The sequence below is a fragment of the Asterias amurensis genome, chromosome 6, assembly GCF_032118995.1.
Source record: "Asterias amurensis chromosome 6, ASM3211899v1".
NCBI classification, from domain to species: domain Eukaryota; kingdom Metazoa; phylum Echinodermata; class Asteroidea; order Forcipulatida; family Asteriidae; genus Asterias; species Asterias amurensis.
In genome coordinates, this window is record NC_092653.1 from 12,389,100 (window position 1) to 12,402,172 (window position 13,073).

General features: G+C 37.3%; 1 protein-coding gene across 6 annotated transcripts; it reads left to right on the plus strand.

Moving 5' to 3' along the window:
* The first annotated feature begins 2 nt into the window (after positions 1–2).
* Positions 3–12,433, plus strand: LOC139938668 (P2X purinoceptor 4-like). 6 transcript variants are annotated; one of them, XM_071934280.1, is made up of 12 exons: positions 3–65; positions 1,940–2,124; positions 2,700–2,883; positions 3,250–3,321; positions 3,690–3,768; positions 4,820–4,925; positions 5,662–5,748; positions 6,316–6,457; positions 7,372–7,502; positions 8,019–8,178; positions 9,006–9,113; positions 10,603–12,433. In XM_071934280.1, the coding sequence occupies exons 2-12, from the start codon at positions 1,958–1,960 to the stop codon at positions 10,612–10,614; spliced, it is 1,248 nt and encodes a 415-aa protein (XP_071790381.1). In that variant the 5' UTR covers positions 3–65; positions 1,940–1,957; the 3' UTR covers positions 10,615–12,433. The 6 variants fall into 6 exon arrangements, with proteins under 6 accessions (XP_071790381.1, XP_071790376.1, XP_071790378.1 ...); XM_071934275.1 differs by having other exon boundaries at positions 6–65; positions 1,923–2,124; XM_071934277.1 differs by lacking the exon at positions 3–65 and adding an exon at positions 102–121 and having other exon boundaries at positions 1,923–2,124.
* The last annotated feature ends 640 nt before the right edge of the window (positions 12,434–13,073 follow it).

Here is a 13,073-nt window from a genome sequence, read left to right on the forward strand (position 1 = left end):
GACCACACACACGTGATGAATCGAGATTCGACTGTGCATTATTGAGAGAGATCGAATCTTGTCGGGTAAGTAATTGTAAACAATTAGAAAGTTTTGGGGTGTGACTTGAGGAGTGGACTAGGTTGGGCTAAAGCATTCTAAGAAAGTAGTGCCTGCTCAACTTCTCAAGACACGACACACATACACCTGTGTGTCGGCTCTTTCTGTACACTACTGATCGGTTGTTTTTTAATGGCATTATTTTATAAATTAGTTACTCGGACGGAACATTAACTTTACTTCCTTGGTGTTGTCAACCATGGAGGAATAAATTAGATTTATTCCTCCTTGGTGTTGTGTACCCCTGCGCGCTAGATACCGATCTGTGTTACTTTCAAAACTTGTTAATGATACCGTTGAGTTGGGGAACTTGCAATAGGGATAGAGTCTATTTCTTCTTCCATGATACCAGCATAATCCCCATTCAACAGTGACAGTCTATTTTTATGGATTCTTCCTTCCACCTTTTTTTCAGAATCAGAATGCTTCTTGCTTGCACAATACCAACAATTACAATGTATGTTATTACTGTTCGTAAGTCCATGGAGCACTTGCTCCATGGTGAGTCGTGCTACTAGTACTACTACTACAGTACAGAGTCTAACCCGTAATTCCTAGTGCATTATCGTTTTTCAAAGAATTGTCAGAATTTGTACGCACCGGTCTTCTCAGCGTCCGCCATGTTGTTACACTTACAGCGCTGCGTCAATGAAAACAACATGTGGAGACAAACTATCTAGGTTTGAAACAAGTCAGTTGCCAAGTCATTAAAAGTTTTTTAAAAAGTTAACTGAATATCATGACTTCTCTAATGTTCCCAAAATTGATTTATTCAGCAATTTATTTTCCATTGAAAATATCAGCGAGAACGACTATACAATAATAAAATTAGCACCTGTCGGTAGAAATAAAAAAATGTCCTCCAACTTAGGGAGTCTTTGTGCGTAGATAATTTTTAGACACGTTAAAAGTCCCGCAGGTATGGCGTTTTGGCTGCATTAGCTACCGTAGTTTTCAATTCGTGCCATGGCAGGAACTTCTAGCTATGTACGGAAAATAAAATCGTGCAACGGCCGGCGCGAATTCGTGCTATTACATAAATAACTGAAATACGGGTTAGACTCTGTACTGTACTACCTAGTGAGTACTAGGTACTAGAACAAGTGCTATCCAATCACAATTGCACGTGTGCAATTGTTTGTGTGTACACAAACAAACAAGGAAATTGAACTGCCAGTTTTCTAAACTATACTCGCTTACTGTCGTCAGTGTCTTAAAGGGTCTATGTAACTTTTGTAGGACAATAAACACAATGTCCACAGATTTACACTAAACTTACACAGTTTGAAGATAATGATAGTAGAAAGCTTCCCTGGAAATATTACGTGCTGAGGTGCTATAGTTTTTGGGAAATGACTAAAACAATGTCATATGAGACGAAAGATATTTTAATCATTTACAAACATATTTTCATGACATTGTTTTACTCATTTCTCAAAAACTACAGCACCTCAGTAAGTAATATTTGAAGGGAAGCTTTCCACATTATCTTCAAACCCTGTAAGTCTAATGTAAATCTATGGACATTTTGAAAAGGTACCCAAATGTCACTGTCGCTGTTTGTGTGCATGAGTATAGGGGTGTTTCTTCGCAACTTGACAACCGTCCCAACTAGGGGACTTTGAGGGGTACCAACCTGACCAAGGCCAAGACCACGGGCAACGAAGGCCATGGCCTCTGTGGTCTGGCTACTCCTGAAACTTTGAGGTTCGTTCCGCTATTATTTCCACCAGCCAATACCTCATAGTTCTACTTCTAGGAGTAATTAGAAAGAATTACAAGAAATAGAACTAACCTAATTATTACATTCCATTTCAACACAGATTCTTCTTCTATGTAGATTACTAAACGTTGAATCATGGCAGGGGAGACTGAATATGAAGGGGAATCGTACACGTCGATACCGATGCTTCTTGTCAACGCGGCCTTCGAGTATGACACCCAGAAGATTGTTCACATCAAGAATAAAAAGATTGGATTCCTAAATCGTCTTATGCAGCTTGCCATCATTGGCTACATCATCGGGTGAGTATTTACTCATGGAAGTGTTAGGCTAATTATAAATGTTGAATTGGCATCGGATTCAGAGATAAGAAATAATAATTTGGTTTTACCCTTACAATGCCCTCACAGGTACCCATTTTTACCCCTGGTGAAGAGAAGCAATAAAACATCTTGCTCAAGGACAAGTGTCGTGATCCGAGATTTGAACCCACACTCCGGTGACTTAACCACCAGGGCCCAATTTCAAAGAGCTGCTTAGCACTAAAATTTGCTTAAAGCATGAAATTTCTTCCTTGATAAAAACAAGAATACCAAAAAAAATTCCATTTGTTGCATATTGCCTGTAACTGGTATTCAGCTGTTGTTTGCTTATCCTGAAAAACACATGGAAATTTGGTTGGAAGTCCTGTTTTTATGAAGGCAAACATTTCATGCTAAGCAAATTTTTGTGCTTAGCAGCTGGGCCCAGAACTTGAATTTGATGCTCTAGCTAAAACCACTCAGCCATGTCACCCTACCCATGTAAAAGATTGGAACACTTAGTAGGGGACAATATTTTACAAAACATTTAACACTTAATACAATTTCATCTTCAGGTATGCCATTGTTTACAAGAAAGGATACCAGTCAACGGATATTGTTGTGAGTTCCGTCACATCCAAGATGAAGGGTGTCTCCTATACCAACATTAGCGGCCTACCAGATCTAAACATCGATGAAAACGAGACTGCTCCATACAATAGGATATGGGATGTTTCAGACTATGTCATACCTCCCCAGGTAATAGCACTCAGCCCTAAGGCTAAAAATAAAACTATTAAAAGCACTGGACACTATCGGTAACTACACCAAATTATTGTTAGCATAAAAACTTTCTTGATTACAAGCAATGGAGAGCTGTTGATAGTAAAACACATTGTGAGAAACAGCTCCCTGTGAAGTAATGTAGTTTTTGAGAAAGAGGAACTTTATCACTCCCTCAAATATAAAAACTTTGCTAGTCATGGTTTAAATTCAACAATATCATTCAACATCAGTCATGTCAGTACTTTGGGGATTGATGACCGACTGAGCGAAGTAAAATGTTTTGAAAAGCTTACTTGAATAGTTCATAATATTGTGATTGTTTGTGTTTTGTCCCCTCAGCAATCAGATGCTTTTTTTGTGATGACCAACATGATTATTACGCCCAACCAAAAAAGAGGAAAATGTGCTGAGGTAAGAATTCATTTCGTTTGCAAACAGCCAGAGCAATTCATTTTAAAACAAAAACTACTATTTATTATCAAGTTTTAGCAGTTTGTTTCTTTGTAGGATGTGCCTCAACAGGGCCCATGGTTCTCTGCTTACCGTCGAATGAATTCTGTGCTTAGGTGCAAAGCCAAAATTTCATGCTAAGCCGTGAAATACGCTTGATGTAAGCACAGAATTCCCTACTTCCGCAAGGGTCTTTTCTTTGCTTACGGTAAGCAGAGCAATAAAATTGGGCCTAGTAGTGAAATCAACTAAAGTATAGTACTGTATCACACACTGGTGTAAAGATAAAACCCAGTAATGTTAGTTCTTTGTTGGTTCTTTGTGCGTAGGATCCAGATATGTTCAATGTTAGTTGTTCGCCATCTGCCCAGCAATGTCAAAAGGGAGTTCCCGTTCGCAACGGAAATGGTAAAGTATGAGTTATAAGACAAATCTCAACAAAAATGTATTCTTATTGGTGACTCAAATGAGTATAATTTGGTTTTACCCTTATGCACCGATGTGTGTAAGCACTGTATACTCAGTACCTTCCCGAGTTCTGTAAATCTTAAATCGCTGCAGTATAGCCCCTGCTAAAATATAGGGTTCATTATTCCCCTAGCACCCGGGCAATCTCGATGGTCTAGTTGGTAAGACATTTGCTCTAGAATGGGAAAGGTTGTGGGTTCGAATCCTACCCGAGTAGTACGCATGTGAATTTCTTTGGGGTTGAATAGTTCAGTGTTAGAAAGTGTCTCCAGGCCTATATGCTTCGTACCAAGGCACTTTCTCCTTGGTAAAGGGCAACCTAAATTTCTACTGATGCATTTCAAGGGCACGAAGGCAATGACCAGACCAGGGGGCATGGAGGCAATCGCCTTTGTTGCCTCTGTGAGGTATCAGGCCTGGTGTCCCTGTTTTGTTTTGTTTTGTTTTGTTTTGTTTGAAGTATGGACTTGTGAAAAAGCTGACAGAAATTTAATTCCCACCCTCTAGTTTTCAGTTGAGACACCCATACAACCAACTTGTGAAGAAGATAATAATATTATAGTTCAGTATTATAATGAATAGGGTAGATGGCCTTAGCTTTCGATCCAATCTGGACCTTCTTCAGAGGCATAAAACAAGTACAAACAAATACATATCCATTTATAGAAAAAGAGAGGGGGAAAGGGATTAAGGAAAGGATCCAGAAAGAAGCGGGAAAATAACAGCCAATCAAAGTTTCTATTTCAGAAACAATATTGGTGGCTATGAACCAATAGGAGTGATGAAGTGGCGAGGACAAAGGATGTTTAGAATGAAAGGATGGGTTACTGGACCATAAAAGTGGTAAATGTATTGTTCGACATCAATGCAGGGAGACATGAAAGGGTAGGATTAGAGAGCAAGTTGCATCAGTATTATAATATATAATATATGTATTTATCAGTACAGTTTCTGTAATGATATGTTTTATTTTTGTTTTCCATTGTTGTAGGAGTCCAAACTGGGGAGTGTGGTAACTTCACATTCCCAAATGGTAGCACAACTCATACGTGTGAGATCTTTGCCTGGTGTCCAGTGGAGTATGACGTCAACCCAACGTAAGTCCACTGGCCAGCTCTTTGTATTTTACAGTTATAAACAAAAAAACAAGGAGCCAACAAACGTTTTCATGAATCGCTAGGATTAATCAATTCAATTGTTTATTGTCACACATATAAATACATTTACAGTGAAATTCACTTCGGCTTGCGAGTCTAAAAATATTTAGAATTACAAAAAATACAAAAAATACAGAAAACCCTTAAACCACATAGGCATACAATAACGAACAAATAAACATTATGCGTACATTATGCAGAGAGACAATAACAGTTACAAAATTGCAAACCCTCAAAACAAATTAAAAAGAATTAATCATTAAGTAATCTTATTGCACTGGGATAAAAAATATTGCGGGTTAGAACGAGTAACCCGTCCTAACTTAGTATGGGTCAATGTGTCCTAACGTCTATGCATACGAAACTTAATTCGTCCTACAATGTAAGTCCTAAGATTAATCCTAAGTTGGGAAGAGTTTTGGTGAAATCGACGGCAGACTCCCTGTGTGGAGAATGTGAAGATTAAGGTTTTTGTTTACAAAAGAAAACAAGGGGGTAGGCTAGGGGTACAGATAAGGGGCTGATTTTAAACGTCAGAGGTCGGAAACTCAAAAGACCAAATTTGAAGATGGGATGAGGGAGTAATTTAAGGGGGACATCTGTCGGGGAAAAAAGGTGAAGGCAAAGAAGGGTGGTAACAATATGAAATTGTGAAATTATCCTAATTGATTTACAGGCAGAGTGAGCCGGTGCTGAATGATGCTCGAGACTTCACTGTTCTTGTTAAGAACACAGCTACATATCCAAAGTTCAAATTCTCAAAGTAAGTACTCATCAGTATTTGGAGACTCTAGTTTTATGGGAAATTCATGTAATGAGGGCCATGACAGGGATTCGAACCCACACTCTGATGACTCAGCTATTGGAAACTTAGTACAGCTGGATAGTTAGTTTGGTAATTTGTTTGCTTAATGTCTCATTGGTTCTTAAAGGAACATTACAGAACTGGTTTTTGCTAACCAAAAAGTTGCTGGTAGTGTAAATACTTTATGTAATGCAACATATACATAAACTGACAAACCTGTCGATCGACCATCTGGGTTACAAACAAATAGTGAAAAACCGATAACACATTTTTGCATGGCATCGATGCAAAAAGAAAAATGAATAAAACGCTCACTGAGCGATAAACTCCAAACACGGAATAAGATTATTTATTTTTCAACAATATGACATTTCAGACAAAAATATTTCATGGGATGTGTTCTTTTATCATCCTCATCATTAGACCGCGTAAGTTTTATGTTAATCTGTGATCTTCACGATTTTTTTGTTTCTTACCAATTCTGTAACATTCCTTTAACATTTTGTATTGACGTTTCTTTTGCAGGAGGAATATTCTTGAAAGTTCCAATAAAACTTATCTTCAGATATGTAAGTACAACAGCCGTACAGATCCATACTGTCCGATCTTCAGGTTGGGAGACATCGTCCATGAGACGGGGGAGGACTTTAAAACAATGGCGTATAGTGTGAGTACTTAAAGACAGTGGACACTATTGATGATTGTCAAAGACCATTCTTCTCACTTGGTGTATCTCAACATATGCATAAAATAACAAACCTGTGAAAATTTGAGCTCAATCAGTCAACGTAGTTGTGAGATAGTAATGAAAGAAAAAACACCCTTGTCACACGGAAATGTGTGCTTTCAGATGCTTGATTTCGAGACCTCAAATTCTAAATCTGAGGTCTCAAAATCAAATTCGTGGAAAATTACTTCTTGAAAACTACTTTACCACAGAGGGAGCCGTTTCTCACAATGTTGTATACTATCAACCTCTCCCCATTACTTGTTACCAAGTAAGGTTTTATGCTAATAATTATTTTGAGTAATTACCAATAGTGTCCACTGCCTTTAAAAGTATTTTACGGATTGAAAGAACTGACAAATTAGTCCAGTTCATGTTTTGTGTTGTAACCGTATCCTTTGCAATTCAGCTTCTCAGCTTTGAGTAGGGATGCTTAACTTTCGAAATTTGTTTTCATCAGTACCTGCTGCTAACACATAGGATTGAACATGCCTCTAGCCACCAGTCTAGCTTGGCGGTCTAGTGGTAAGACATCTGCTCTAGCAAATGGGTATTACAGAACTCCGGAAAGTAATAAATATACAGTGATTTTATCGGTGTACGGGTAAATACAATTAGAATTCGTCCTGCCTCTAGCCATCGGGCTAGCGCAATGGTCTAGTGGTAAGACATCTGCTCTAGCAATGCAAAGGTCGTTTGTTAGGATCCAACCCGAGTGATTTGCCTGTTTGTTTTATGGAACTAGGGGAAAATACCGAGTTTACAGTGCTTACACACATCGGTGCAAGGGTAAGATAAAAATAACAAATTTTTATTATGAATTATTATATAATTTGTTTTATTTTTTACATCAGGGAGGAGTTGTAGCAATCTCTATCAACTGGGATTGTAATTTGGATTATAGTCAGAAAGAATGTCGTCCTGTTTATACATTTGCAAGACTGGATAATAAAGATGCCAAACTGGCAAAGGGCTATAACTTCAGGTAAGTGTGTCAAACCAGAACCCATTACAGCGTCATTGACTATTACAGCGTCATTGCAGCCAATTCCAGGCAGCTGCTCTTTTTTTTCAATTGCTGAAGGTGTGCTATGTTTGGGTTCTTTTCCTATCACACAAACATCCACAGACTTACATTAAACTAACATGATTTTAAGATAATGATGGCAGAAAATTTCCCTTGAATTATTACTCGCTGAGCTGCTGTAGTTTTGAGAAATGAGTAAAACAATTTCACAAAACCATGTAGCATCTACAATGGATTTACTTGACTCTCCTGACTCTCCTGAAAACATTGCTGAATGAATCTTCTTTATTTCGCAAACAAAATATTTCCCGGAGGAAAATGGAGTTAGGATGGAGTTAGCCTTCAAGTGAGACTCTGCTAGGGTTTATCGTCGGGCAATATTTTTTCCATTTATACCATTGGTAATTTTGTTTGGTATGCAGTTTGCAACCGCTAATTCTATTTTCTCTTTCCATGGTCTTTTTGTGTTTGCAGATATTCCCACTACTACCAGGACACTAGAGGTGCTGATTCACGTACATTATACAAGGCATATGGTATACTCTTTAAGATCATTGTTACAGGCACGGCAAGAAAATTTGACTTTGTACCTCTGATGCTGAATATAGGATCTGGCTTAGCACTGCTGACCATGGTAGGTACTTTTTGAAGTCTGGGGACCGTACACCTTGTCTCGATCTCGGGGGCCTTCCTTAAAACCTTGGTTTGGGCTCAGGCTTAAGCTCCTGCAGCCAATGTCACAAAACACTAGGATTAATCCTATCTCGAGTTAGGACGAGTAACCCAACCTAACTTAGGATGGGTTCAATGTGTCCTACGTCTTTGGATGCGGAACTTAACTTGTCCTAAGTTTGGAAGAGTTTGGCGAAATCGACATCAGGCTCTGTCTGCTTATATTCGAAACACTTTGTGCAATAGGCGCTGCTCCAAAAAATGCAGGTTAAAGGCCAGGCTGCGTTTCCACTACGTAGGCAGTGCGTAAGCCTGAGTTGAGGTTTGAGAAAGACACTGAGGTCTCGGTCTTTGTCTAGGTCTTCGACTATTGAGTCTCCGCTACAAAACTGCCTTATACACGCAAACTAACAGGGTACTTTTAACAATGGAACCAGGCTAAATAGAACAATGAGTGATAACCTACATTTGATTTCTTCAGAAAAGGGAATACTAAAGAAAGAATAACAACGTAAATACACCCTGTAACTTTGTAAGGGTGTGTGTAGGAAGAAAGGCTCTGTTATTATCTATCGTACAGGCTTGGAATTTCATCTTTAAGAGGGCAAGGCCATATTCATGTAACAAAGGGCACTTCCATTGAAAAAAACAAAAAATGACAAACTTTTTAAGGTAAGCCACGGTTTTCAAGGCCTTAGGTTAGGGTTACCTTCGTGTTGTGCATGTTCAGATTTGATTGCGTTTTATGACTTTTTTTTTTCATATGCTGTTATTATTTTTATTTTACAGTCGACTATTGCCTGTGATATCATCGTATGTTACATCTTAAAGGGGCGCGACTACTACAAGAAGAAGAAATACATGAATGTGAACCCTGATGATGACGCCGATTATCAAGTGAGTCAAATTCCGTCTTTGTCAAATCAATATGATAGATTCAGATCTCTTGTCTTTGAACCGGTTGGCTTTGGGATTAAAATCCCAGTTCCTGTTGCCAGTGCTGGATGATTTTCGGTCTAAAAGATTTCTTTTAACTCTTTCACCATTCACTCTCGTTTTGAATTTTGAATAAAAAATCCTCAGCTTTCAAAGAAAAAATAAATCAAAACTTTCTCAGCATGTTTGGTTTGTGGTAACACCATGTGTGTATCTACTTGCCAGGTAGACTTTGTTCGTGGATAACTGTCTTGCTTTATTTTACTACCGTGGAGTAGATAATCGGGGGATCGGGAGACTTCTCAGTTCTGAAAAGAATTGTTTTGCTTTTTAACAGTTACCAGGGCGGATGGTATAGAAAATAGGCTGGGACTACTACTTTAGCTTCGTGATTAACTGTACTGCCGCAGAGTCAGTTCTGAATGGGTCTCAATATTTTGACTTGCTTGCTTGAGTCATAGTCAGGAGACTGAATTTACCTTGTTGATTTGTGTTGCCTTGGTACATCCCAAAGTCAATAGAATTTCTTGAGTGATAGCACCCTTTTGTGATCTTGAGTACATAAAAAAAACTGTACATGTACGTAAATGGCACTTTGGGAATACATAAAATTGATCGTACATAAACGTCCTTGTCACTGAAAAAGCTAATAGCCGCTAATAATTTGTTTTGATAATGAAACTCTGTTCGGACACCCACATTGAGAACATTATTATCAATCACAAATGCAATCTGAAAGACCTTCACAATTCATCTTCATTTGCTACTCAACATGAGCAATCACTATGCACAATCAGTCCAAATATTTGTTGCTGTGCAGAAATTTCTCTGGATGCACTCGCTCTTAGAGTCCACCAGACATGCCAGGGCTTGAATTGGGGGAGGGGGTGGGGAACTAAGCTTGTAGCTTGAAGCTAAAAAAAATTACTGCACCAGAATTTAGTGTGCAAGACCAGAAATGATATGAGAAGAGAAAATGCCTACATGTACAAAGTTTAAAGGCAGTGGACTCTATTTGTAATTACTCAAAATAGTTTTTAGCATAAAAACTTGCTCGGTAACAAGTAATGGAGAGCTGTTGATAGTATAAAAACATTGTGAAAAATGGCTCCCTCTGAAGTAACAGTTTTCGAGAAAGAATAAATTTTTCACAAATTTGATTTAGAGACCTCAGATTTAGATTTTGAGGTCTCGAAATCAAGCATCTGAAAGCACACAACTTTGTGTGACATTAGTTTGATAATCAACAGAATTATATATATTATCAGAGTGAAAGTCACCATTTCAACAGAAACACAAGAGTGCCAGACTTGTCCAGTCATGAGTTTACTGGCCTGGTGCTAAATTCACTCTGGCTTCTGGCCAGTAGTCTACAGTGGAATGTAAGTTAGAGCCCTGTCCATGTTCCTTCAACTGATTCCATTTTGTGTGTTAATTTGTGTCATTTCAGGTCTTTAATTGAAGAAACAAAACAAGTCAGAACATCCACAAATAAGAGATGTTTAATTTGCATTGGGGATAACAAATTTTTATCCCCGATGCAAATTTGACATCTCTTATATCGTTGCAGTACCCGCTGCCAAAACATATGATTCAAACTGCCTCTAGCTACATGTACCATGCAACCTCGGTAGTCTGGTTGGTAAGACACTGCTCTAGATTTGCAAGGGTCGTGGGTTTGAATCCACACGAGTAAAATCCCTGTGATATTTTTTTCACAGGACTAGGGAAAGTACTGAGTATACAGTGCTAACACACAATGGTGAATGGGTAAAAGCCAAAATTAATATCCACAAAGAAATTCATCATAAAGTTTAGATGCAATAATCCGAGGGTCAACAGGAATCATCAGTATTCGATTTTTGATACTGCTGAGTATTTTATATTAAAAGTTAGTATAATTGCACAATTAAAAATTCCTCCTGTGTAGATTTGTTTAGTTAACCTATGAATGGCCCCAGGGTGTAATAAAAAACACTCAACTTAAATCATCAAGTAACAAAACCAGGAATGCATGTAAAATTATGCTTTCTACAGTGCGGCCCTTCCTGGCAAAATGACCCAACTCAGAAATTGTGTTTTTATATAAGATCAGTTCTTGGTAAATTGATGGCACTTTTCAAGGTTCAAAGACATACCATGTATAGATGTGATTACAATGTCCTAGACGTATCTTGGCCTTTTTTTAAAACGTTCACCCTCTTTTATTGCAGAAAACCTTGTCTATGTACTCACCTTTCTTCAAAATGTCCTTTTTTCGAGTTGGGCTGTTTTGTCATGTAGGGTTTTTTTTAAACACTTTCGTGTAATATAATCTTTTCTAATTCCTTTTTGTTTTTTTAAAACACTCTCCTTGATTTTATCATTAGCCCAAAAAATGTAAATTGTGTAGATTTTAATTAATGTGTTTATACATAGTATATTTTAAAAATTTTATAAAAAAGTAATAAATCTGAAATAATTGTTATAGAATTATTCCAAATTGTTAATAAAGCTAGAAGTGCCAATTCTTGTAATGTAAGTGAGCAATTATAGACTCAAATTAAAAGCAAAATGATAAACAATATTTTGAGCAAAAACCAAATGTTTATCATGTCATGTCCATTTCCATTGTGCTACTTCACCAGAAAACTATTCCTAACAACTTCCTGCTAAGCATAAATCAGCAGATACCAGCCACAGAGTCTGCATAATGACATCAAATTGTGGCTGGTAACCTTAATCTGGTAAGCATGTTATTTAATGGGAGTGCCTCCATAAACTGTAGGCCCTACCTGTCGTTTGTGATTATAAGTTTGCATGCATTAATTTGTCTGCTAAGCATAAATCAGCAGATACCTGTCACAGAGTATACATAATTCCATGAAATTGAGGCTGGTAACCTTAATCTGGTAATCATGTTATTTTAGTCGTACTTGGATAACGGGATGTGGCTCCATAAACATTTTTTACTATAAGTTTGGATGCATTAATTTGTTGTCTATTCCTTTTTCTTAATGTGCTTTCATAAAGCTAAGTTCTTTCAAGTGCCGAAAATTGCACAAAATTGATTTTGAATGGATGCAGAGATGCAGGCTACCAAGTTAAAGTGAAAATGTTGATATCATGAGCGTGCTGTTATTTTTAACTGCTTATAAAAGCAATATATTATATACTGCCTGCCTATAAAGATCTGATCACTGACAAACATATAATATTGACTATAAAGATCACTTACAAACATATGACATTGACATGTATTAGAAACAATATCAAGCTGCTGATAGCATATTTTTGTGTTTGTAATAAATGAAAAAAAAAAAAAAAAAAAAAAAACTGAGTGAAACAAAATTGCTAACAATATTACGTTATGTTTTACTATTTGATAATGGGGGCAGATCAAGATTCCAAATATAACCAATTAATAGTCAACTTGAAATATGCTTTTATCTTGATCATAAGAGACAAGAAATGTCAAACTTGATTACAAAAACATTTTGGAAAAACACCCGTTATTTTCGGAAGATATGAAGAAATATTGCTCCTTGATCTACGCCGCTGTACTTTTATACTGAGTTAAAAGTTACTCAAAATGCCTAATACTATTCAACAAAGCTGCTGTACTTCTATACCAAGAAGCTGTTATTTCCCTTAATGATCAGAGTCGTTACCAAACGTATGCACGCCCTCAGTGATGCTTTTATAATTATTGATTATTTGAAAAACGCCTTTCATGTCACAGACATCACAAAGCGCTGCACAGCTAAAACCAAGAAAAATACAGAAAATGTAAGCAAAAACAGAAGAAACAGTTGTTACTATAGTAATACCTTTAATAACAGCGGCATTTGGAACCGTTCCCGGTCATTTTCACACAGTAAGCAAATCAATCTTGTCTGCCGTGACGCAAATTATAAACCCGTATTCAATGGGAACTTGTTG

What these genes read in the sequence shown, in the direction of transcription:
- LOC139938668 (XM_071934280.1), top strand. Translation starts at nt 1,958, where the DNA reads ATGGCAGGGGAGACTGAATATGAAGGGGAATCGTACACGTCGATACCG. An exon ending in ATCATTGGCTACATCATCGG is followed by an intron (nt 2,125 to 2,699) that starts GTGAGTATTTAC and finishes TTTCATCTTCAG; the next exon opens with GTATGCCATTGTTTACAAGA. An exon ending in CCAAAGTTCAAATTCTCAAA is followed by an intron (nt 5,749 to 6,315) that starts GTAAGTACTCAT and finishes TTTCTTTTGCAG; the next exon opens with GAGGAATATTCTTGAAAGTT.